At 42.7% G+C, this 25,026-nt stretch overlaps 1 protein-coding gene across 4 annotated transcripts in view; it reads right to left on the minus strand.

Moving 5' to 3' along the window:
• ptpn4a (protein tyrosine phosphatase non-receptor type 4a) overlaps positions 1-25,026 on the minus strand; it is a 69,610-nt gene that overhangs the window by 23,726 nt on the left and 20,858 nt on the right. For all 4 annotated transcript variants that reach the window (XM_035651631.2, XM_035651632.2, XM_035651630.2 and 1 more), the window contains exons 2-10: positions 21,449-21,603; positions 13,438-13,545; positions 12,896-12,938; positions 11,724-11,802; positions 10,870-10,914; positions 10,384-10,436; positions 5,023-5,143; positions 4,020-4,107; positions 2,783-2,871 (exon numbers count right to left, since the gene is read on the minus strand). In XM_035651631.2, coding sequence (XP_035507524.2) covers positions 2,783-2,871; positions 4,020-4,107; positions 5,023-5,143; positions 10,384-10,436; positions 10,870-10,914; positions 11,724-11,802; positions 12,896-12,938; positions 13,438-13,545; positions 21,449-21,586 — 764 coding nt within the window. In that variant the 5' untranslated portion in view covers positions 21,587-21,603. The remainder of the gene's footprint in view (positions 1-2,782; positions 2,872-4,019; positions 4,108-5,022; positions 5,144-10,383; positions 10,437-10,869; positions 10,915-11,723; positions 11,803-12,895; positions 12,939-13,437; positions 13,546-21,448; positions 21,604-25,026) is intronic.

A 25,026-nucleotide genomic window follows, 5' to 3' on the forward strand; every position in this document is an offset into this window, starting at 1 on the left:
AAATCTGGTCGAATATCCAGAGCTCAGTATCCAGGCAAAGGCATATTTGGTATCTTTAGAAATTTTCGAATTCAAAGTGGTATGTAAAATCAGGGTTTTCTGAGTGTGGGCAATTTATGGCTGCACAGCACAAGTTTGTAATGACTACCCCTCCGCCATATAAGTGCTATTTGTGAGGTTAAAATATAAAATAAAATGTTGTTTTTTTGTTTTCTTTTTTATCAATAACAAATTTAAGCTCATCCATATTCAGTCACACTGTCTCCAGTCAACCATCTAAGCACTACACAGATGACTTGACGCATTCATAGCTGGCACTGCAGCCCCAAAACATCTATGAGTAGAACTGAAAAGCCCACTTCTGAATGAATCACCAGTTCTCCAAGAAAGCTGACCCATGTGTCACACTGCAACTGTTCATTTAACCTCTGACCCTGGAGGATGTTGGCTAGAACAGTGTGTTACAGCACTGGAGTCTCACAGTGGTTCTTCGGCAACACCTGAATCTTCTCATCAATCCGTGCATTATCTAGTCATGCGTCTGAAAGGAGCAGGAACGGTACGAGAAAAGGTTTCCAATTGGGAGAGCGCACACGCACGGCCACGGTAAGAGATCTGCTGATGATGAGCAGCCGAGATACATAATCCTTTCCTAGAGCGCTGCTGCTGCTGTGACTCACGCTCCCTGCTAAATATATTTTAACATACGCACACACACGCACACGCACACACACACACACACACACACATTCGCACACATGCTTAGGCAGGGTGTGAGTCATGCACCATCTCAGTGTGGCTCATTTGTCAGGCTGCCGTGAACAGAAATAGGAAAGAGGCACAAATCTAAATGTCTCCCCCCCACCCTTCCTTGTTGTTACGGGTAGATTGACAAAAAGAGAGAGAATAAAAGAGACGGCATGAGAAGTGACATGCAGATGTAGAAACAGTGAGGCTGCTGAAAAGAGAAAAATCAGTGAGTGTAGGGGTTGAGAGACACTTGACCATTCTCTCTCTCTCTTTCCGTATCTCTCACACACACACACACACACACACACACACACACACACACACACACACACACACACACACACACACACACACACACACACACACACACACACACACACACACACACACACACACACACACACACACACACACACACACACACACACACACACACACACGGCAGGGGACAGCTGTTGGGACACCACTGTTGGTCTCTTAATTTAGCTCAACTAAATGGATATGCACAGACACTTGCTTTAGTTGTTTTTCTCCACTCTGCATTGACTTAAAGTTGACCCCACAGAGACTCATCCTATCTAAAACCGGAATAAAAAAACAAATCTTTGCACTAAAATGTCACGGTTTGGCTATTCATCCAAAAAAAAGGTAAGTGTCCCCAGAAAATCTGTAAGACAAAAATCCTTCATTCTATGAACCCTACGTGATCTAACAGACGCACACTCAAACTAATCTTAGTACAAACATCCCACTGTTGTCACAGACATACGCTGATCGCCGCAACACACACACACACACACACGCTTAGACAAACTCTCACACGCCAGCTGCTATGTCCATTTGGTCAGGCTGTGCGCCTGTGTGTGCGTGTGTGGGTTAAGCCTACACATGAGCGAATTTATCTTCCGGAGTTACAGGGGCTTGAGTAGTTACTCTCCCACCCCCGGCACCCATTAACATTTAGCCTCCCACGGAGCAGCAGCAGCGTATGGGAGATTTCCAAGAATCGATGCTTTTGAGAGAGAATGAGAGCAAGAGGGCACACAGAGTGATGACGGACAGTGAATTAGACAGAAGAGGAGGGGGGGGGGGGGGGGTGACAAAGAGAGAAGGAGAGCAGGGAGATTTGATGCCTGTGATATTTCCAGGAAACCTTGTTTCACACAAACCCACCCCCCTCCACAATGAATCAAATGCATAATTCTAGAAACGATCAACCAAGGCTTAAACATTAAAATAGAGGGTCAATCATCACTATGTGAGAGGTTAGCAAAATATCACAAACGCATTTCTCATCAAAAAGGCTTCCTAAAAGTTTTCTGTTGGCGGTTGTAACTGTAACTGCTGCTGAACTTCTGATCACACACAACGGTGAAACAGCAATTTCTTTACAGGTATGCCTGTATACATACTGTACATTTTGGTTAAGTTGTATTCTCTCTCTCTCTCTCCTTTTGTATTTCTATTTTGCTAGAACTAGTGAGGGAAATTTTGTCCAAAGGTGTTCCACAGGGTTTAGTACTCGGTCCTTTTAATGTTCTCCCTAGGTGACATCATCATGGTCTCTACTGCTGTGGCGATGATTGCACATTCGGTCAAATCCATCGCCACTGCAGCCTTCTCCACCCTGACCAACTGTCTCACTGAAATTAAATGATGGTTACAAGCCCAAAACGTGTAAAAAACTTCACAAAACACAACTGTGACAAATGTTGTATGATCATCATACTGGTCTCAAAGGCTCTCATCGAAATCACCCACAAACACACTCTCACTATCAAGAGCTCCATCCTCCATCCCTCCGCACACATCTGCAACCTTGAAGTAATGTAAAAAAAAAATTGATTTTTGGTTCTTACTTTATCATGTTTACTCGCTTTGTTGAAAATGGCAGCAGATGAATCTCTCAGCGCACTGACATAGTTAACCTGGATACTTAATAACACATGCAATTTAATGTTCTGGCTGTGTGTGTGTGTGTGTGTGTGTGTGTGTGTGTGTGTGTGTGTGTGTGTGTGTGCGTGTCACTCACCATGGGAAATAGTTGATCCGTACCCTGTTCTTATAAATCACAATGCCACCGGACATCACACCGAGGAGAATCTCTGTGTTACTCTGGTCCTGCAGAGAGGGGAACAGTGCGTTTGTGTTTGGTGAAGGTGAGTTTGGCGAGTAAGGTCGAGCAGGAACAGAAGAGTCAAGAGGAGGAAAGTAACACAGAGAGTACTTCAAGAAAAAAAATGTGCCAAGAGTTTTTGGATAGGCTTCCTCACTGCGAAGAAACATGTTGGGCACGGGTGATACTGATGATGACACGTGTTTGTCTGGTGCTGCTTCATGAAAAAAACGAGACTTGACTTGACATTCATCTGATACACTTTGTGCAATACATAATCATGAACTTGACTCCTCCACTTTTGGAGCAGCAGGTTTAATGTTATGTCAAAGTTCATGAACTGTTTACATTTTCATATTGCTTTTCAGAAGGTTTACTGTAATTCTTTTCTGTCAACTGTTAACACGGGCAAAAGTTGAAGGGTCACTGGCTCAAACAGCAGCCAAACGCCCATGTTCACTAAAGACTGTTCAGGCTTTCAACGTAGCACAGCAGGTAGACTAGAAAGGTAGTCGGTTAGCGGTATCTGATCTTTTCTATAAAACTATCCAAAATGGTGATTTTGCCAGTGCACTACTATATGTTGCTGTTATGGCGTGTGCTGTACGCCAATGTGCAGCATTTCTGCAGGATGTGGGCATCGACAACAACTGTACACACACACACACACACACACACACACACACACACACACACACACACACACACACACACACACACACACACACACACACACACACACACACACACACACACACACACACACACACACACACACACACACACACACACACACACACACACACACAGCAGCGTGATGTGACAGTGGGGGAGGGAGGACCTTTAACAGTTTGGGACTCGGTGATATCAATTATGATCACAGTTGTTGGTGGACAGGGACTCATTATCTTGCACTACTCAGGGTGTTTGTGGGGGAGGGGGAGTGAGAGGAGAGAGGAGGCATGTGAGGGGGACAGCAAAGATGCACTGATATGTCAAATTGGACACGAGGCTTATTAGGAAAATGATATTACACATTCGATACACCACAAGACAGAAACGCACACATGCACACGGAAGCAAAAACACATAGCGGTCTTTAACACACACACACACACACACACCAGCAGACATGAAATAAAACCTGACTTACCCTTGCATAGTGCAGCTCTACCCCGTAGAGGTCCAGCGTGCGTGCTGTGTTCAGATAATTAAACTCTGACTGGGCAGGAGATAGACCACTGAGAGAGAGAGAGAGAGAGAGAGAGAGAGAGAGAGAGAGAGAGAGAGAGAGAGAGAGAGAGAGAGAGAGAGAGAGAGATGGAGAGAGAGACAGCCATGGGAGGTTTTGTGTGGGAGTGATGAAGATGATGACAGGGTAGATAGAGACAGTGTGTATTAAAAAGACACCCACACAAAAGAAAAACAATATTTGATAAGAAATTAAATGCAGAAATTGAAGGAAAGGGGTCAGGTAAACTATAGCATGTGAGCTTTTTGTGTTTTTCATTGTGCATATGTACATCTGTATGTGCAAGATCATATTCATTTATGTGAAGTAGTACGTTTTATATTTCGTGAATGAAAAGAAAAAAAAAATGCTTGCCGCTCCATTTTGACAGAGCTCAGTGTGAGGTACACTGGAGGAGGAATTAATTACATGCAACAAAAAGCTTCATTATAACACTGTTCGACACGACAGTGACTCTGCTGCTGCTTAAGGTAAACATACGACTCTTCTCTGTCTCCGCTTCTCTCTCTCTAACACGTGACCCGTCTGTCGGTCAGTCGGTGGTCCTTCAAAACATCCATAACATTTTTACTGTGACACCAAATCCTCATGATCCTTGTTAGCCAACTCTCCTCTCATCGTGTGAGAAGACTCAGTTATTCTGTGATGTGGCTCTACTGTTGCTGTTGCTGAGTTTTTGACTGCAGCGTCAAGTTTTTGATAAATAGTATTTTTTTTAAAAAGGAGAGATTTTTATTTTATTTCTGCTGATATTTAGAAATATCCGCTAGCGGGGCGGGTGGGCAAGTTATGTAGTTGTGTAACACTGTGCAAACACAGACTATCGTGGTAATGCTATACATCTGTATTTGTGTGTGTGTGTGTGTGTGTGTGTGTGTGTGTGTGTGTGTTTATGTCAGCGTACCTGTGCTGCTGGTGATGTTTTGCGACCTCTTTGTGGAAGTCTTGTGGGGGGTTAGGGATGAAGCAGTACTCTGACAGATAGCCCGAACTATGCTCCGATTCACTGTAGTCCCCTAACTCCGCTGCAGATAGATGGAGGGAGAGATATTGAAATGATGTGAATGTGTCAACATTTTGACAATTTATCAGGCAAAGAGCTGTCAAGACAGACAATGAGATAATATGAGGGAAGAACGAGAGGCCTGAACACACAGGTATGTGTCATAATTACCCCATTTAGAAAATGTATTTTGTGAAAGGATTGTTGAAGTGATCGTCTGCATGATGTACAGCAGGGCTATTCAATTACAAATTCTGTTGGGCCAGGTTTTTAAAACCAAGAAATTTAGCTGGGACAGACATTTTTCAGCGGCTGGTAAGCAGCAGGAAATGACAAATTTGAAACCAACACAAATAATTGTATTGAAAAATAAGTACTGTTTATTCATTGTTTCTTTGTTTTGCCTTGTTTTCATTGTCAATTTTACTTTTCTGGGTTAAGAAAGACGTGTTACATCGTAGACTACTACCACAAGTTCAAGTTCAAGTTACTTTATTAGTACCCAGAGGTAGATTTTGTTTGCAGTAGAATCCTCATACACATTTTTGCCATTTCTTCTTAATTTCCACTGTCTTAAGTTGAATGATGTATGATATGTGCACATAAAGGTCTTACCGGTCCAGAATATACTTAAATATTGACGTGAACTAAATACTAATAGTAAAAAGAAAGTAAAACAAAATGAATCAGTAAAAAATTGTTTAGGTTATGAAAACATACATAAAGGTTAAGATATAATAAATAAATACATAAATAAAAGCAACAATAAATGAACACCTGTGCAAAGTATAGCTATGACTTATTCCTCAGTGTAATGGCTGCAGGGACAAAACTGTTTTTGTGTCTTTTTGTTCTACACCTAGGGATTGTAAACCTACGCCCAGAGGGGAGAAGCTGAAACTCTGTGTGCAATGGATGGGAACTGTCGTTTAAAATTGAACCAGTTATGCGCTGTAAATGTTTTGTGCACAAGGTCTCCACATTGAACTGTGGCTCACCAATCAGCCTGCTAGACTACTTTACTATTTGGTTGAGTGATTTTTTATTTTTTCAAAGAGAGGTTCCAAAACCCGGCTGCTCGCGCAAATGACAAAACTGATTCAATAAAAGCGTGGTAAAAGAAGGTCATGATGGATTTGTCAATGTGGAAGCGACTCAGTTTCCTCAAACAGAACAGGCGCTGATGCCCTTTTTTACACGCAGCTTCACAGTTGGTTTCAAATGGGAGTTTTGAGTCTATTATCATCCCCAGGTATTTATAAGATTGCACACATTGAACAGCTTGACCTCTGATTGATGTCATTTTCTGTGTCTGGATTTTTTTTCTAAAATCAATGAGCATGTCCTTTGATTTGGCTACATTTAGTTGAAGGTGGGATGCCTCACACCATTCAACAAAGTCATTGATGACTGGACCATGACCTGTTTCACTGTCTTGGAGGAGGCTAACAATTACTGAGTCATCTGCGTATTTAATTATGGTCCTGTTGTCCCACCTGCTCTGGCACATATTTGTGTACAGGATGTAAAGAAGAGGTGAGAGTACGCATCCTTGTGGGGAGCCGGTTGATGAGCAGACTTTGTCAGAGAGACTGCCATTCACTCTCACTCTTTGCGTCCTGTTTGTTAAAAAGTTACGGATCCAGCCGACCAGGTTATTGCTCAGGTCAAACTGTTCTTGCAGCCTTGTGGTTAAAATATGGGGTTGGATTGTATTAAAAGCAGAGGAAAAGTCAACGAATAAAAGTCTCGATTTTCACCACCACTTCTAGAGCGACACGGCAACGCGCCGCATTGTGGGATGACTGTTGCTAGGCTACGTGGAGCGTTGCATTCGTGGTCTGTGCAACTGTGGGAATTTCTAAAAAACTCACAAAATGTTGTTTTTCTCTGGGCCACTCTGAGGTTGCTTCCGGGCAGCATGTGGCCCACAGGCCGCCATTTGAATAGGCCTGATGTACAATATGGTGTAGTGCAATTACCCAATAGCACATTAATACCATGCAATATATGTTCCTTTAATGTTAAATGTCTTTTTTTAAATAAAGAAACCAGTCCTTAAATGTCATGCAATAAAAAACATATAATGTTAGAAACCAAATATTTAAAAGAAATATTTATAAAATTCATTGAAGAACAAACAAATGTCGGTCTTTAGACCATTTCCTAGCATTCACTCTTTCGTTAGACTGGCACTCTTATCTCTGACCTTCTTTCTCTACACTTTCAAACGACCATCATCTCACACGTTGCCGTCTTCCTGCAGTCTAGTTCACTCTGTGGTGTGCATTGGTTTTGCTCAGGAATACATTAGAAGACTCACATAGAGGTGGGGGAAAGACAAAAAAGAATCTTTACACTTTTGAATCTTTTTTTTTTCTATCGAGAAAAATGCACCTACTCACGACCGGCAGCGCGCGGAAAGACCGCCGAATGTGCACTCAGGAGATTTGAAGCAGAGTGTTCTTCACGTAAAGCAATAATACCGCATTATTTTGACTGTGATGTTATATACAAGGGGGCAAGTGTGTCAAATGTGTTACTACGTGTCCTTGTAGATTGTCAGCAGAGCTAGAAGGCAATGCAATGCTGTTTCCTCATACTAACATCCCTTAGAGTGTGAGCATAAAACCGAGGCAGCATGGTAAGATTGTGTGTCAATATCTGAAATATCTTTAAAGACCCCCTCCAGTCACTTTTTAAAGTATATAAAAAGAATCTGCTATTATTAATATTTTGTTTAACATTGTTGACCCCCCAAAAAAGATTTTTGAAATGGGGCTGGAAACCATCCACTCTGTCTCCCTCATTGAAGAATTCTGAGAATATGAATATTCATGATATGCAAATAACACCGGTGGAATGGAACGCGTCCTCTCGTGGACGCGCTGCCTCTGCGTGCGCTGGAAGTTTCCGGTTTCTTTGCCTACATTTGCGTATTCGACAGCGATTGGTTTTCTGTATTTGTGACGAACCAAATCTAGCTTGCCCTGGATTCGTTTGAATTTCAAATTTGCAGAGAGAGGCACAGAAATCTCCTACTTCCAGGAGAGGAATGTGAAAGCACCTCTATAGTGACAAAATGTCAGACATTTTAGAATACAGAAACAGAGGAATGCACTTTTTTGAGTGGGGTGGGACTTTACATTTTAAAAAAACAACAGTAGCTCTATTATGATTTTCATTCATGTTTTGCCTTTTTTTTCTTGTGAACAGACTACTTCTTACATCATATGGCCAAAGGCTTTTAATATGTGACTGAAAATGACACGAATGGAAAGAATACAGCTGTTTTGAGGATGAATCAAAGGAATGATCGCAGATAACACGGAGGAACCATTAAATGTGATGTTAAGTGAAACAGAGCCACTGGAGAGAAACAGTCCCCAAAGCCATTAGCTCACTAGCCAGCGGTTCACTCAAGTAGTCCCTGGACTAACCTACTAGCCGGTAGCCGAAGCCTATTGACCGGCCGATCAATCCCTGCTCACCCGCCTATTGATGCGCACCGGGCTCCAGGGAGAAATACATGTACAGTCGATATATTGCGTCTCAGTACAGTGAGGTAATGCTGGTTTTATCTTATACTGGGGTTATCACTCCACACGGGGCTTTTAATGCTAAGGACAGGGAAGCACAAAGACGAGCTGACGATCTGATCTCTCTTCATATTCACCGTTTGATGTGAAATCCATACTCGGCTGTAGATCGGTGGGAGAAGCTCGAGCTCAGGCTCCTTATAACGATGCTATTGACCAGCGAAGCACAAACAAGACGTTCATCCCTGCATTCGTGACGATGGGGTTGAATTCGGTGTACGTGTCTGTGAATGTGTGTATTGACAATTAACGCTGGAAAGACAACGTCCACCGCTGTCAATAGGAATACATTCACAAAAGCAACTCTATGTAGATCGATGAAGAAAAAAACACCTTTATTGAAGTGAAACTGTGGTGCTGCAACATCTATTTGTTGAAATTAAAAGCCGCCCAAATCTACTGCAACGCATGAAGGGGTTGCTATGGTTTCCACGCAGTATTTGGTTCAATTCTAAACAAGAATGCAGGTCTACTGGATGGGATTTGGGATGTTTTGAGAGTGCAAAGCTTTAGTTTGGGATTTAGAGTGATCAGCGCTGGCACCCGGGGCCGAGCGAACTGAATTAGCAGCGTAGCAGCTGCTTCGAAGCCTTTGCGTTTTTTTGTTGTTGTTTTTTTTAATCCAAAAGCAAACATTTATCTTCGTAATCTGGTTCTGGCACTGAGCTAAGTGACAACACGGTGGCGTTGCTGCAGACCGCGTGAGTCTTGTGTGTGTGCGCATAAAAGCAGTGGTGTCATGGTGTTGGTAGTCTAGGCCAAATCTCTTCTGTGACCTATATACTGTAGCAGAGCGAATTCCACACGAAATAAGCCGGAGAGGTTGAGGAAAGAAAGAAAGCAAGCGGGAGGGTGGGGGGCAGAGGGAAGCAGGGTGAGGGAGGGGGGGTTTATGAGTGCAAAAAAAAAAAGGTGGGGGGGGGGTGAGCAGAAAGGGATGAGAAAGACTAAACAGAGATAAGAGAAAGAGACAGAGGGCAGAACAGGCTCGCATGAAAACAATGTGCAGTAAAAGAGAAAGCACGAGTGAGACACGCCAGTGTGTGTCAGGAGTCACTATTGTGATGACAGACGGGCCCAGTCAGCGTTTAACCCAAACGGCTGCATCGCAACAGTGGATGAGATTAACGCTGCGGCTGCGCGTCCACTGGCGCGCACCGGCCTGCGGGTTAACCAGCGCGGTTTGGAAAACACGAGGTGTCGGAACAGCAGCGTGAGCAAGAGCGAAGCGCGTTCATTAGGCTTGCCACCTGCATGAGCACAAGGCGTTTTTTCATTGGAATTCTATAGTGAAAGTGTTGATATCATTAATGGAAATTTTAATCTGGAACTAGGAAACTTTCTTGCCCTTTTTTTGCACAAAGGGGGGAAAAAAACAACAACCAAGAGCCTCCGCTGGGCTTGTTTGGTCGACATCACCCTCACGTCTTTCCATTCAAATAGACAAAGCCACGATCTCATAGAATATTTATATCACTTAAGTTGATATCGTATATCGCAGCGTCGCTTAATTGAATCATAATGGCTGCAGAGCAGCGGCTATAAATGCACTGTAGCAAACCGCAGCCATTACATTTAACAGCGGGTGTAGCTACAGAGAGGCCTAATGAATTGCCTTTCCATTGTGATGTAGACTTGAGTGTATCCGGGGAGAACTACTTACATTGAACAGCGTAGGACGCCAGCAGTGCGGCTGTGTTGTGTGGACAGGGCAATCTGGAGGACACGCACACACAACAAACAGACAGTAAGATGACTCAGCCATGGATCAATACAAAGGACTTCACGGTTTCTTTTCAAAAAGCACGAATTAAACATCTTTGATAAGAGTAATACAGAAACGTATAAAAGAACCAAGAAAGAAAAAGCAGCAGTGTGTATTTCAATTGACAAAAACAAACATGAGGATGTTGTGTGTGTGTTTTTTTACAACCGCCCAATGACCTTGTGAGTATTGTGTACGTTTGTAAAACTCCCCAAGTCACACATACGCTGCTAGTCTTCTTAGAATTGACTCCCTTTAACTCTCTCCGGTCAAACCAGTGTCAATGCAATGATTCGTGATTCTATGAAGGGGGATCAGGCAGGCAAGACGTTCCACCCTGTTTACACAACAACATGTCGTACACAGAGGCTCCTGCACACTCACCTTCCAGTTAAAATGTCCTGCTTGGTCTGAAGAAAATACTGGTACCTGAGGGCGGGACAACAACACTTGCATTAGGAACCATCACCTCTGTTTGGATGAAAATATATATATATATATATATATATATATATATATATATATATATATATATATATAAAGTTCCCGTTGTGTAAAATTAATCAACGCCCTTCAGCAGCGGCCTTGTGTTTAATTAGTGGAACAATGGGCTTATTGGCAATGACGGTCATAATGCAGATTTTCTTAGGAAGGGCCTTTCTAGAAGAGAGAAAAGCTGTAAACACCTTAGTTTTTTTTTGAAATTGGGAGAATTAAAAATTCACGTGACCGATTTAGGAATTGTTTAACAAAGCGCTGCTGACACTGTCAATGTCACAGACATAGCTATGAGTGTGTTTTGGTCTACCACACACCAGATCAGCATGTCGGATCCAAGGCCCCAATATTTTCTTGTTACTAGCAGAAAGCAATAAGTGTTGATAAGGCTCGGGGAGCGAGACTGCGGCTGAGAGGCTGTAATAAACACGCCAGGCAGAAGGGACGATGCGGCGCCGTGACACCTCCTCTGCATGTTGCTTACGTGGAGCGCAGTGTTGCGGACCTTATGTTGGCGGATCAGTGCGTTGGACAAACAGCCTCGACGCAAAACGGACCAGCTTGTCGTTATTAATAAACCCTTATCGAGTGGCAAAATGGAGCGGGTCTTGGGATACTGTTTGCAATTAGTAGTTTATTTTTTCCTTTAAAGGCAATATGTCTAGTCTTCAAACAGTAAACCTAATACTGTATGAAATATTTCCCATCTTCTTGTTTTTCTGTTAAATGAACACTCTTACCGTGTGTATTCTTCCTGAAGTTTACCCGGATCTGTCACAAAGAATTTGACTCTGAAGCTCAAGTTATGGGGAGAGCCTCCTAGAACAAACATGATGAATTTAGAGTTAGAGCAATGAAAAATCAATAGCAAAATTGAATTACACTGTAAGCTGGATATACTGTACATTCAGACTTGATTTTCTCTTATAGTCAAATGCTCAATTTAGAGAACACGCTATTATGATTACTACATCTTTGATATGTATTCAAGTTAAAGATTCATCCACATTATCTTTACACATGCTACTGGCATAATAGTAGTTAAAAAAAAATTTCTATGAGTCTACATTTATACAGACACATCAGTCTCCGTTGTTGCAGTGTGTAAAACACTAAATCTCGTGGTTACTCCTCAGTCATTCGGCAGAGAAGCAGAGTTGAGGCACAGTTCAGTTGTTGCTGGAGGACGACTGCAGATCTTACTAGGGCTATTTCTTAATTCTACATGTTACAAATTCTAATTCTCATTAAAAAGAATATGCGTCGGGTTGAAATGAAGTTTAATCACTGCTATAGGCAGATCCAGAATTTTGAATCACCCTCAGTGTGCACTGGACAATTTTGCTTGTGGTTTTTTAGTTTTTTCTTCTAACCTCTTGGTAGCCAAACCACATTCATGTGGGCCCAACATGGTTGCTTTCCCCTTCCCTGGAGGGTCTGAGAGGGGGGGGGGGAGCAACCATGGGGGGTGTAGATGTGTGTAGGCCAGGCAAGCCTACACATGCACATACCACTTCGGGCATCCATAAGTTTTCACTACTATAGTTGGACAAGGTGGCAAAAACGCGACCTGCGACTGCCCCAGCAGCGGAAATGTGCCAACTCAGTTGTGCTGTGGCCTCACAGTTGTGAATGGTTGTTTGTCTCCATTTCTAACCCTGTGATTGGCTGGCGACCCCAGCCTGCCTCTCGTGCAATGTCAGCTAGGATTGGCTCCGGCGTCCCTTCAACCGCCCTCAAAGGCCAAGAGCCAACCTGCAGACCACTGCCTCAACCTGCCGGTAATATGTTAGGACGCTCAGACAATGGAGTGGGTCTTCACTGAGCTGTGTTTGCGTTGGGACTTTCTGACTTTTGCTTGAAATGGACTGCGCTGGGTTAGTTAAAGTGGAGTGTTGTGGATTTCACCTACTTTTTAACTGTTTCCTGATGGGCTTGTTGGGATCGAGCCAGCGCTGTAAAATATTGATTGAGAGACACTTAGCGACACGGTAACGCTTCCACAGCATGACAACACGAGCTAAATTATTCACCAGTAGCGCACACACACACACACACACACACACACACACACACACACACACACACACACACACACACACACACACACACACACACACACACACACACACACACACACACACACACACACACACACACACACACACACACACACACACACACACACACACACACACACACACACACACACACACACACACAGATATATTTTAACACCGTGCACATGGATTCAAACACACACTAGTGTCTACTCACTGACATATAGTATATGTACAGCCTGGATAGTTATTCACACACAGAGATGATACATCTGATTTTATGAGACTGATCCGAATACAGAGCATCTCGAGAGTCCTCCTAAAGGTTCACACACACACACACACACGCACGCACGCACACGCACACAGCCTCCATTGAAAACGTCACACTGACTGGTGTATCTGAGGTGTCATCCGCCAAGTGCAGCCCAAAGTAGTCCCTCTCCGTCAGCTCCAGGTGCTTAAAGACAGCGTCCAGCAACACCTGGCCATGGTCCGACTTCTGCAAGTCAAAAAGACAGAGAGCAGAGAATGAATCCACAATCCGTCACTCAATTTCTTACTTTGCACACACACAGACAGACACAGACACAGACACACACACACACACAGACACACACACACACACACACACACACACACACACACACACACACACACACACACACACACACACACACACACACACACACACACACACACACACACACACACACACACACACACACACACACACACACACACACACACACACACACACACACACACACACACACACACACACAGGATTTCTGGATCACGTCCCTGCATCTCGGCCGCTCCCGACCTCCTCCCAGCGCAAAGGTCGCGGGGGAACAGCGAGGGCACGAGTGCGTGCGGGGGAACCGATCGAACCGCATCCTGTGCCATATTGTAGTGAAGACGCAGGCAAAGTGCCAGACCGGCGCACCTCGAACGCAGAAATCCTCTTTTCCCACCGCAGATGTCTTAAATTATTTAAAGCGCTCACACTGCCACAGAAACGTTTCACCGAGTTAAGATTCATGTGCGATTAATCCTGGTTGAGCCGCATGTAATATCGTCACAAACGTACAGGGTAGAACATGTAAAAAGAATTAAGCTCATGTCATATTTTTTATCCATTTTGGTTTTTGCTCAGTGACCGTGTAAAACCATCTGACAACTTTCTAGCAACTGATGGAAGTCAAATAGCCCTGAAATTTTTTTTAAATATTTTTTTTACATCTAACATCTTGGTTAGAATTAAATGATCATATGGTCTGCGTGTGGTCAAACTTGCACGACGGAGAAACGCGGAGTGAGGAACACTTGGACTTAATGAATTTCAAGTTAATCAATGACCATGAGCTTTGACATTGATTCACTTTCAGAAGTCTACTTCAAAAGGTTTTGTGGTGGGAAGTGCTCAGCGCTGCTACGTGTTGTTTACTCGGTTGCCGACAAGAATGATTTATGTCGTTCCGATAATCCTTTTGCTATCGTCAAAAACAATATCTGTGAAAAGAAAAAATGTTTTCCTATTTTTAAGTCTTACAGTTGTTTTATCCATTATTGCCATCCTTTTTCTCTCTTTTTTTACACCTCACAGAAGAAACACCATGGGTCTCACAACATGTGTAATCAGTAAAACAGTTGTGTGAATCAAATGCAACCAGGCAGTAAAACGTCAAAATAATGGCACAACAGTGGCTCAAGAAGAAATATTTTTTTTCCCTTCAACACAGAGCTAATGAAGAACCACAGGACAGAGAGAGAGAGAGAGAGAGAGAGAGAGAGAGAGAGAGAGGGAGAGAGAGTGACCGGAGGAACAGGGGGATGAAATATACAAACTAGGTGGAAAAAAGTGGGGAATAATTCATTGAATAGATAATTAATGCAACATAGTTTCATGAGAGAGAAGTGAGGGCAAGAGGATAAACTGTGGGACCACAAGTGGAGCAGAAATTCACACCTGATCCTGCTGCGACTTGCAGAGAGGGAGGGGTAGAGTGCAACTCCATCAGAGCTCCCATCATGGGAGAGCGAGAGCGCGCACGCACACGCACACGCACACACACACACACACACACACACTGAGCTAACCTCCAATACTCTCATTTCCCTTGGCGACACACTTTTACAGTCCTGTGTGTGTGTGAGTGCAAATGGAATCATAGTTGACAGTTGACATGTTGACATGACAGCCTTCTTGAATCACCGGCAGTCTTTTTGTGCTGTGATGAGTGTGTGTGTGTGTGTGTGTGTGTGTGTGTGTGTGTGTGTGTGTGTGTGTGTGTGTGTGTGTGTGTGTGCGTGCGTGCACGTGTGTGATCTACTACTGTCAGAGCCTTGTTAAGTGTGAGTCAACTCTGATAGCCTCCCCGCTCCTTCCCTCCCTACTTACGCTCCTCCCTACAGCTTTACTATCATGTCATTGATGAAATGATGAAAGAAAAAAAAACAGTTAAAAACATCTCAATAATGTCAACATGAAAAAGTCATAGTATAATTTTTCATAGCATCAGTTTTGACAGAAAATATTCAGTATGTCTTTTTGAACTTTTTTTCCTAAGTTGTGCACTGATGTACTGTATCTGTCCTGCGCTCTATTTTTGGGAAGAAACTAAACTTTGCTTTTCAAAAATTGTCTGGAAAACCAACTGGTGGAAGAAAACAAAAACTTTTCTTGTCATAATATCTGATGGATTGGTAAGAATCTGAAGAGACTGCTAATGTAACTGACTGACCGGGGTTAAAGGGTCAAAATGGGGAAATGAAAAAAACCTTGTGACGCTCTGATATCTATGTGTGTGTGTGTGTGTGTGTGTGCGTTTGTGTTTAGAGCTGCAACAGTTAATCGATTAATCGATTAGTAATTGATTACTAAATAAATCTCCAACTTTTTTTTTCAAGTCATTTTTATGAAAAAAGGTCAAAAGATTCAGATTTCAGCATCTCCAATGTGAATATTGTTTTGTTTCTTTGCTCCTCTATGACAGTTAACTAAATAACTTTGGTCTGTGGACAACGCAAAACATCATCTTGGCATTTGGGAAACACGATCAACATTTTTCGCCATTTTATGACATTTTATGACATTTTATGACATTTTATGGACCAAACAACTAATCGATTAATCGAGAAAAAATTTGACAGATTAATCGATTATTAAAATAATCGTTAGTTGCAGCCCTACATATGTCGTATGCTATAGGCAAGCACGTTCACACATAATTTCACACATTCATTCTCTGTACTTTTACACAAGCGAATACGGCAGCGACAAATCCATATTGCGGACGACGGCCCACGGACTAAACGCTCAGTGAAGTCACGAAGCGGAAAGATAGAAAAAATACAAAAGAGAGAGAGATAGAGACAGAGAGAGTGAAAACAAAAGGAAGAGGAAGACAGAGAGTCACAGAGAGGGAAGGAGAAAAAAGGGTTGATTGACGATGCACTGGGCGAAACAAGCCGCTCTTTGTGCAGTCCACCGGCACCACTGACTGAAATAGTGTCTGTGTGCGTGAGAGCGAGGACGGAGGACGGAGACTCGGTGACAGAGAGCAATCACAGCCACAAGAGAGCGGCTGAGAGAGTGTGAGAGCGAGTGAGGGGGAGATGCTCTGATAATTTTTCCCTCCCCTGAACCCGAAGGGGTTTATCTACAGGCTGAATGGGGGGGAAGCCGCCCGGACATCAATAACAACTGGACAGACTGGAAATCCAAAGTGGTACTTAAAGGAAAGTGTACCAGTGTTTCTATGGCAGGTTAACGATTAAAAAAAAAAAAAGGAAGAAATTGTGAAACATTTATTTCCCTCCATCCACGGGACACGTGGCTGAATGTGGCGCGTGTTTGTGTCGAAGAATGATGGAAATTCCGGAATGCACGAGGATGCTTGTCCGGACAGGAGGAAGACTACACAGAGGAGGAGACTTTCACATCTACCTCCGTCCCTCAACTCTCTTCAAAACACACACTCACAACTCACAGGATATAAATGCATTATTAGAATCCGGCACTACAAATACATTTGAAAAAAAGGAAGGATTAAAAAGTATTTACAGAGGTTATACAACATATTACTATCACTGATCTATATCCCATTCTGTCCAGCTCATTGATGTTTTAAAGGAGTTTTACTCAAAAAGTGTATGGAAAACATGGAGAAACAGTGGGAGACCAAGTATTAGACAGTGGTTCAAAGAAATGACTTAGTGTCTTCCTTTGGAAAAGATTACTTTCACACTCAGGGACAAACAAGGGAAGTTTCGATTAATATGGGGACCTTTCATAAAGGATATTAGAGACAAAAATAGATCTGTTATGCTTGGCGAAATGGGGGATATATAATGATAACCTCCGCATTAAGACCATGTACTACACTTGCTCCGGATGAAAATAGAACATGCATAGTGATATATCCACTCCCTTTAATTTAACTGATATTTTTCTTTCTTTTTTCTTTAAATGTATTTACTTTTTTCTTTATTTTTATTCCATGTGTGTGTATATGCATAAGTATGTGTGTATATGTATTATGTTATTTTATTTTAATTTATTTATCTATTTTTTGCAAATATATTTATTGTTATTACTTTATGTATGCATGTGTGTGTACATACTAGTTTGTTAAATGATACTGGAAATGTATTTATAGATGTACCACAAACTAATGTTGGGAATTTGTAAATAAATGTACACATATGTATATATATATATATATATATATATAGTATTTTTTTCCCTTTGCTCCTTTAATTTATTCATTTATAAAATGATATATCCTATTTCTGGACAGAGACGGAGCGAAGAGAGCGACACGCTCCCACAGCCACACCCATCCCACCACGCAAACACAAATATGCTTCTCCACAGTCTCGTTTTTTAACGCATAATTAAAATGAAATATATTTCACAAACACTTTATTTTAGTCTTCATTTTGGTTCACCCAGCGACAGAGAGGGCACGCCAACTGTTGGCGCCCAAAAACATGTGTGTAATCAGCCGAGATGAGCCTTTCACACAAACTTTGATTTTAACGAATAAACAATGCAGAAATGATGTGCAATCGTGTTTACATTTTATGTCACAAAAATCTGTTTTCTTTTTATTAATTCATGTTCAATATATTTGGTTGTATTCGCTTTGTATTTATAGTTAGTTACTCATAATAAAGTTTATGGTAAAACTCAAAAATATTAAGCCTCAATTTAGAGCTGCAATAATTAATTGATTAATCGATTAGTAATCGATTATTAAATGAATCGCCAACTATTTTGATAATCGATTAATCAGTTCAAGAACATTTTATGGGGAAGTAAGGCCAAATTCTCTAATTTCAGCTTCTTAAATGTGAATATTTTCTGGGTTTTTTTGCTCCTCTATGACAGTAAACAGAATATCTTTGGTATGTGGACAAAACAAAACACCATCTTGAGGTTTGGGAAACACAATCGACATTGTTCACCATTTTATGGACCAAATAACTAATCGATTGATATATTATGAAAATAATTGTTAGTTACAGCCCTACCTCAATTACATTTCTTTCTCTTGATCATGATATCTTGAGTATCTCTGCCATATTTATTTTTTGTCAGGGATCTATCGTTATCAGAAATGTGCTCCCTAATATCGGAATCAGCCCCAAAAGTCCACATCAGTCTGGCTCTATTTCGAGAAGTTAAGCTTATTTAAAAGAATGTAATGGCAGAAAATATGCATTTTAATTGTTATCCAAACTCAGGTTGCAAAGGAGCCATGGTATCTGCCATTTTCTTTACGCTGCTCGGAGAAGAATAACCAGTTGACATTAAGTCAAATGATATCCTCATAAATCTAAAGCTTAAATGAATGGAATGGTTACATCATATACAGCACAGTCAGCTCACTTTGGCTATTCAAAGTTTAAGGAAACATCCTCACAAAAACAACACACACAAATATAAAGCATTTGGATCAGGGAACGATTATGGTTCGAGTCAAACACTATTGAAGTCAATGCTGACTTGAATTTTTTGCCTCCTCACAATCAGATTTAGTTAGTATAATTTTTCTAATTGGCAACAAAATGTCAAAAGGTACGAGCGCATGCAGATCTTTTTTCATGTTTAAATCAATTCTTCCATTTGAAATTTAATGCAGGGGTCTTGTTCAGCAGTCGAGCTATTTCGCAGGATTATTCATCCTTCGCCCCTCGCTGCTCTTACGTGCACATCGTGAAGAGCTACTTGATTACCAAACAGCTCATGCAGATAGCTGGGTGTTTATGTGGTGTGCGGCGGTTGCCATGGTAACCGCTGCGTTTCACCCACCGCTCCTGCTTCTGACCCTGCCTTTGTACTGGTGGAGAGGTGGGTCAGCAGTGGATTGACCCTTTTTATCAATTTTATTTCTTGCAATCTATCACGCTTTCAAAGCGACGCCAGATCCTGTTTTACACCGGTGTCGCTTCAGGCGCCAAAGACTTCCACCTATAGGAGCGTCGATACGAAACCCCTCTCGTGTGCACCCAACGCTGCGCACCGCGAGCGCTGCATGCGGTTCCCATGACGATGAGTGACCGCTTCTGGATTTTCACTCTCCGCTAAAAATCAACGCCGGTCGGCCAAGGAGAGGATCAATAGGATTATTGTTGCTCTTAGGACGGCTTGCCTTTCCAGGAAGTTACTGCTGGTGCAGGGGTCTGATCAATGACACTGTCACAGAGACTGACAGAGACCGAGTCATTCATTCAGCATGAGGGGGGGGGGGGGGGGGGGGGGGGGTCTGGAGCAGGAAGCTGAGAGGGAGAGAGGGAGAGAAATCTGCAGGGAGGAATGTAAAGAAAGAAAATGGAGAGAACAGATCTGATTGAAAAACTGATAGAGATGCAGCATTATGGCTGAAGGGGTAATCCTATGGAAAATCAAATCACAGAGGTTAAAGGAAATTTAGCAAAAGCTAAATGATTTTGGGGAAAAAAATCTACTTTGTCATGCTCAAGACATGCATCAAATTTCTTGGATATTTATTTGAACAAACGTGTCACCTGCTTCTCTCGCACAGTTAAAGTAAAAATTATTTTTGAATGATTTTAGCACTTTGCATAGCAATCTTAATGTGCATATTACGTGTGGATTTCTTTGTCTTTGTGTGATTTCTATATATTAAAAAAAATAAAAAAAATAAAATATATATATATATATATATATATATATACTGTAGGTTCACACACACACACACACACACACATATATATGTGTATATATATATATATATATATTTATGTAGGTGTTTATATTTATGTATAAATTCATGCACAAACCCACAAAAAATTCAAATCCGGCAGGATGTGATCTGTCAGAGGGGATGTTATTGGAGGATTTGTGTTTTCTGACTCACAAAGGGAATTTCCCTTCTTACACTGTCATGAGGGATGAAACAATCAGAGACAGAGGGAGACATAAAGACGGACAGAGAGAGAGAGAGAGAGAGAGAGAGAGAGAGAGAGAGACAGAGACAGGGAGAGAAAAGGAAATGTGTAGTCACATGAAGTGACAAACGAATGTAACGCCAGTTCTCTCTCTCTCTCTCTCTCTCTCTCTCTCTGTCCTCTCGAGGTGTGACTGCATTTGACGGACTGAACGCTTGTAAACCTCAGTGATCGGCCAGTGAATCTAAAAGCTGAGGGACCAGTAAGGATGAACACTGTCAAAGTTAGAAAAAAACATTTACCCTTTAAGTATTACAAGAGAAAATATATCTGTATCCAGCGTGGGTTGCTTTTTAAATGCAAACATGTAGAGACACACTTAGGCCTTTCCCCCACCAACTCTAAAGTTAATTTGAGGTGGGCTTGAGGGGAAATTTACAGTAATGGGAGGGGGAGGGAGGGAAGGTGGGGTATGAGACAGAGGAGGGGGCGCAATTCTGGCGTTCCAATTTCCAGTTTTTATTTCTCGAGGCTTTGCTTGGATTAATGTACAATTATAGGAACATGAGAACGTCGTCGGTCAGTTCCTGTTTGCAGCGCACCGACGGATTTACAAACTGTTATCAGTCGGTTACTTCAATAGAGACGAAATCCTAAAAAATACATGATTCCTCGGGCAAGTTCTGCGGCTGTAAGGAATGTTTTTATTATTGGGTTTAATTGTAAAAGTGTAAGTCACGGTGAACCGAGAAATATGTGAATCGTGTCTGTACTGTATGTTCAGGTTTGACAAAAATCGTAACCCGAGGGAGAACAGATTGTGACACTCACGCCTTGCGTCTCTGATGTATTTGTCTTGTTTGTTTGTTGTTGTTTGAAAAGATGCTGCATATTCTCCTTTGACAATTCCTGCTTCGGTCGAGCAGCGACGACGGGCTTTGCGCGAACGGTAAGGACACTCGAGTGGAGGAGTGGATACTCACGCTGACTTTGAACGCCTGGACAGTGTTGTCCAGCAGCAGTACGTTGCACACAACCTGTGTGTGCGGCCTGTCTCGCTCCAGCTCCGTCGCCCGGACATTGTAGGATCTGCCAGCGGGCAAGCGGAAGCGTGCGCTCATCACGCTCCTACCAGGGTCTGCAAAACGGCCGAGGACACAGCAAGAGAGGAGAGAGAAAAACGCATGAGTGAGGGGGGTTCAAAAAAACAACAAAAATTCATTTTTACCTGTGATGTATGCATATTATATGACACAGGTATGCTTCAGGTAACAACCCCCCCCCCCCCCCTCCTGTTTACAAAGAACACAATGAGCCAAACTGGAGTACGCTCTCGAAAAGGCAGCCACAAAGCAGAGCGAGTCTGTACAAGCGCGGTGGAACAGCGGAGGCCGACTGCTTCATGAGAAAAGAATGTCAATGAGTAGGCAAGTAGGAGATTCCCTACCAGGGGATGTGGAAACTATACAGCAGCACTTAAAACACTCGCAGTGAGAGAAGAGTCATTTGGCAGATGAACTTCGAATGGTTTCAGACCGCTCGTCGTCTCACTATTCCGTTGTGCGATCCTTCTGAGCTTCAATAGCAGAGAGTTGTTGTACATGAGTGCAACACAACAAGAGCTGAAACAGTTAATCGAGCAATCGATTATTAATCGACTGCTAAATTAATCGGCAACTAGTAGTAGTTTTTATGAAAGAAAAGGCAAAATCCTACGATTTCTGCTTTTTAAATATGAATATTTTCTGGTTTCTTTGCTCCTCTATGGCAGTAAACTAAATATATTTTGTGTGCGGACAAAACAAAACATCATGTTGGGATTTGCCAATTTTCACCATTTCATGAATTTATATATGGACCAAACAATTAATCGATTAATCGAGAATATAATCGACAGATTAATCGATAATGAAAATAGGGCTGCAACTAATGATTACTTTCATAATCGATTAATCTGTCGATTATCTTCTCGATTAATCAAGTTGTTTGGTTCATAAAATGTCATAAAAGTCAATCGTGTTTCCCAAAACTCCAAGATGATGTTTTGTTTTGTCCACACACCAAAGATATTTAGTTCACTGTCAAAGAGTAGCAAAGCAACCAGAACAAATACACATGTAAGAAGCTGAAGAATTTAGATTTTTTTTTTTTCATAAAAACTACTTGAACCGATGAATCGATTAATTTAGCAATCAATTACTACTCGATCACTAAATTAACTGTTGCAGCTCTAAATGAAAATAATCCTTAGTTGCAGCCCTTAACACAATTATCGGCATACGTGGTCCTTCCAGCTGTGTGATTCCAGCCTTTATCCACTCCCACTTGGTCCTAAAATACGACACGACTCGTCTTGTGTGTCCGTCATCTTTCCCGTATCAGTATTTAAGATTTGATCATTTCGTCATCTTCAGCGTGCCTGGCCGGAGCCGCTCATGATAGATGGCAGCACACACAGCGGTTGAGGGAGCTCCTCCTCGTCTGCCCATCAGTGGGAATAAAGAGCAATAACTCGAAGGGAAGCGGCTCCGGTCCATTTAGAACAAACCAAAGCGGCTGATTACTGAGGCCACGTCTCACCGAAGAAATCCCTGCTCTTACTTTCCACCATTGCCGTTTCTCGCTCTTGGTATTTTCCTGTAACAACGCAACTAACCCGCTTCCTGTTTACACCAGTACGCACTCGAACATGCCCGGCATATGTGAGTGTGATGGAGTTTTCAGGAGTGTTAGTTTGAAAGCAGAGACTGTTACTGATATGGAGCTCAAACGCTCCGTTTGTCTCCCTGGAATCGGACAGTGGTCACATTAGCCTCGAAGTTAGGTTTACACGGATAGAACCGCGTCGGATCACAGAGGGACATTGTGGTATTTGCATGTGCTGTATTTCAACATTCAATATAGCATGTGCAGTTTTTGCAGTGTGTGCAGTGGGGGCTCGGACCATTGCATGAATGCTAGCGCTACGTTATGTTGATGCAATCTTTTAGGAACAGATGAGCAGAAGCGAAATGTAACTTTTTTCTCACTGCTACCCGGTAGCGCGCCGTAGTTGTCTCATGTCATGTCAAAATAAAAGCCTTCGCAGAGTCATGACATATAAATATATATATATACCATTGCAGTGAGTTCTGTGCGCTTGATTTTCCCCTCCTGTTTATTTCCTCTTTTTTTTATTCTTAGTTGATCTACCCTGACAGGAGACATAATAGCTCCACAAGGGTTGCGGCCCCCGTCACCGTGAGCTGCTGTATTTGTTCCGATGGCTCGGGGTGAGCCCGTCTGTGTGTGTGCGGATGGTATCTATGGAGGGCACTGTGCGTGTTGGAGCTGCTTGTCACTGTACATCAGAACAAACCCCCGTGACCGAGGGGTGGAAACAAACACTATACGCATGTAAACGAATCTATATGTGAGGCCACCGCGGACAGTCACAGCCCGACGTCCCGTCACCTGCAGACATCCAGGCTGCACACAAACATCTGTCCCACTGGGGTCGGGGGGGGCGGGTGTGTGTGGGTGTGTGTGTGTGGGTGGGGGGGGTGTTATCACAGTTTGAGCTTGTGCAAGTGTGATGATGGTCTATGTTGTCAGGCAGTTACAGAATCTTAAACATCAGTATCTGCCCGATTCAGCTCAGCAGGTACAGCCTCCACTCACAATTTCCTGTGTGCAACAAGCGGTAGAGGGGGTGGGGCTTGTGAGAGGTGGGCGTTTATCGGGGCATGGAGCATCTGATAAAGAAAAGGTATTGAGGCTTCATTACGGGAAGTGTAAGATCCATTGGGTTGACAGCTACCAGGTTATATCCAACCAGGCGTGAAGCTGGTCATACTGTTGGTCGTGGTGTGATGATGAGATCAATACACTCAACAAGCACACACACACACACACACACATACACACACACACAGGCAGTAAGTACACACACACGGCCTATCCACGAGTACATGCGAACAACAATCGCACACATGTGCGCTGATGCCAGCCTCAGTACTGTCAGCTAGGGAGACCGAGCAAAACTGACCAGCGATGATGATGCAGGGATGAAGCCACGCTGAAGGAAAAAGGGAAGAAGGGAAAGACTGAGGGACGCGGCTCCCATCACTGGCTCACGTTGAGCTGTGGAATACATAGATGATGAGCTCCGACACACTGACACTCTCCACAGGCTGCATCGCCTCCTCTGATCTTCTCCTGTCCTAACATTTTCCTGCCTTCCGGCTGACAACTATTTAAAGGCTGAGGACCAGGGTGCAACCATCGACTTTCGGTTCTACAATTTCTTCCCCCTCAACATCTCCTTGGCATGCGACTTTTAAATTATTGGGATCATTTGTCATATCGTCATATTTTGAGCTCCGTTGTTTTTGTTCTATCTATTGGGAGTCGGAAAATTGTGGCCCTGCCCTTTCTCTACCACGTTCGTCACTGTCCTGCTCTTTTGTACTATTTGCTACTCTACCGCATCCTATTCTCGCTGTTACTATAATTTCCTGCTCGGCTGTGCTCTTTTCAGTTTTGCTCTGCTGAGCTGGACAGGACAGCCACACTCCCCTGA

Source organism: Scophthalmus maximus, chromosome 14, assembly GCF_022379125.1.
Source record: "Scophthalmus maximus strain ysfricsl-2021 chromosome 14, ASM2237912v1, whole genome shotgun sequence".
In the NCBI taxonomy this organism is placed as follows: Eukaryota; Metazoa; Chordata; class Actinopteri; order Pleuronectiformes; family Scophthalmidae; genus Scophthalmus; species Scophthalmus maximus.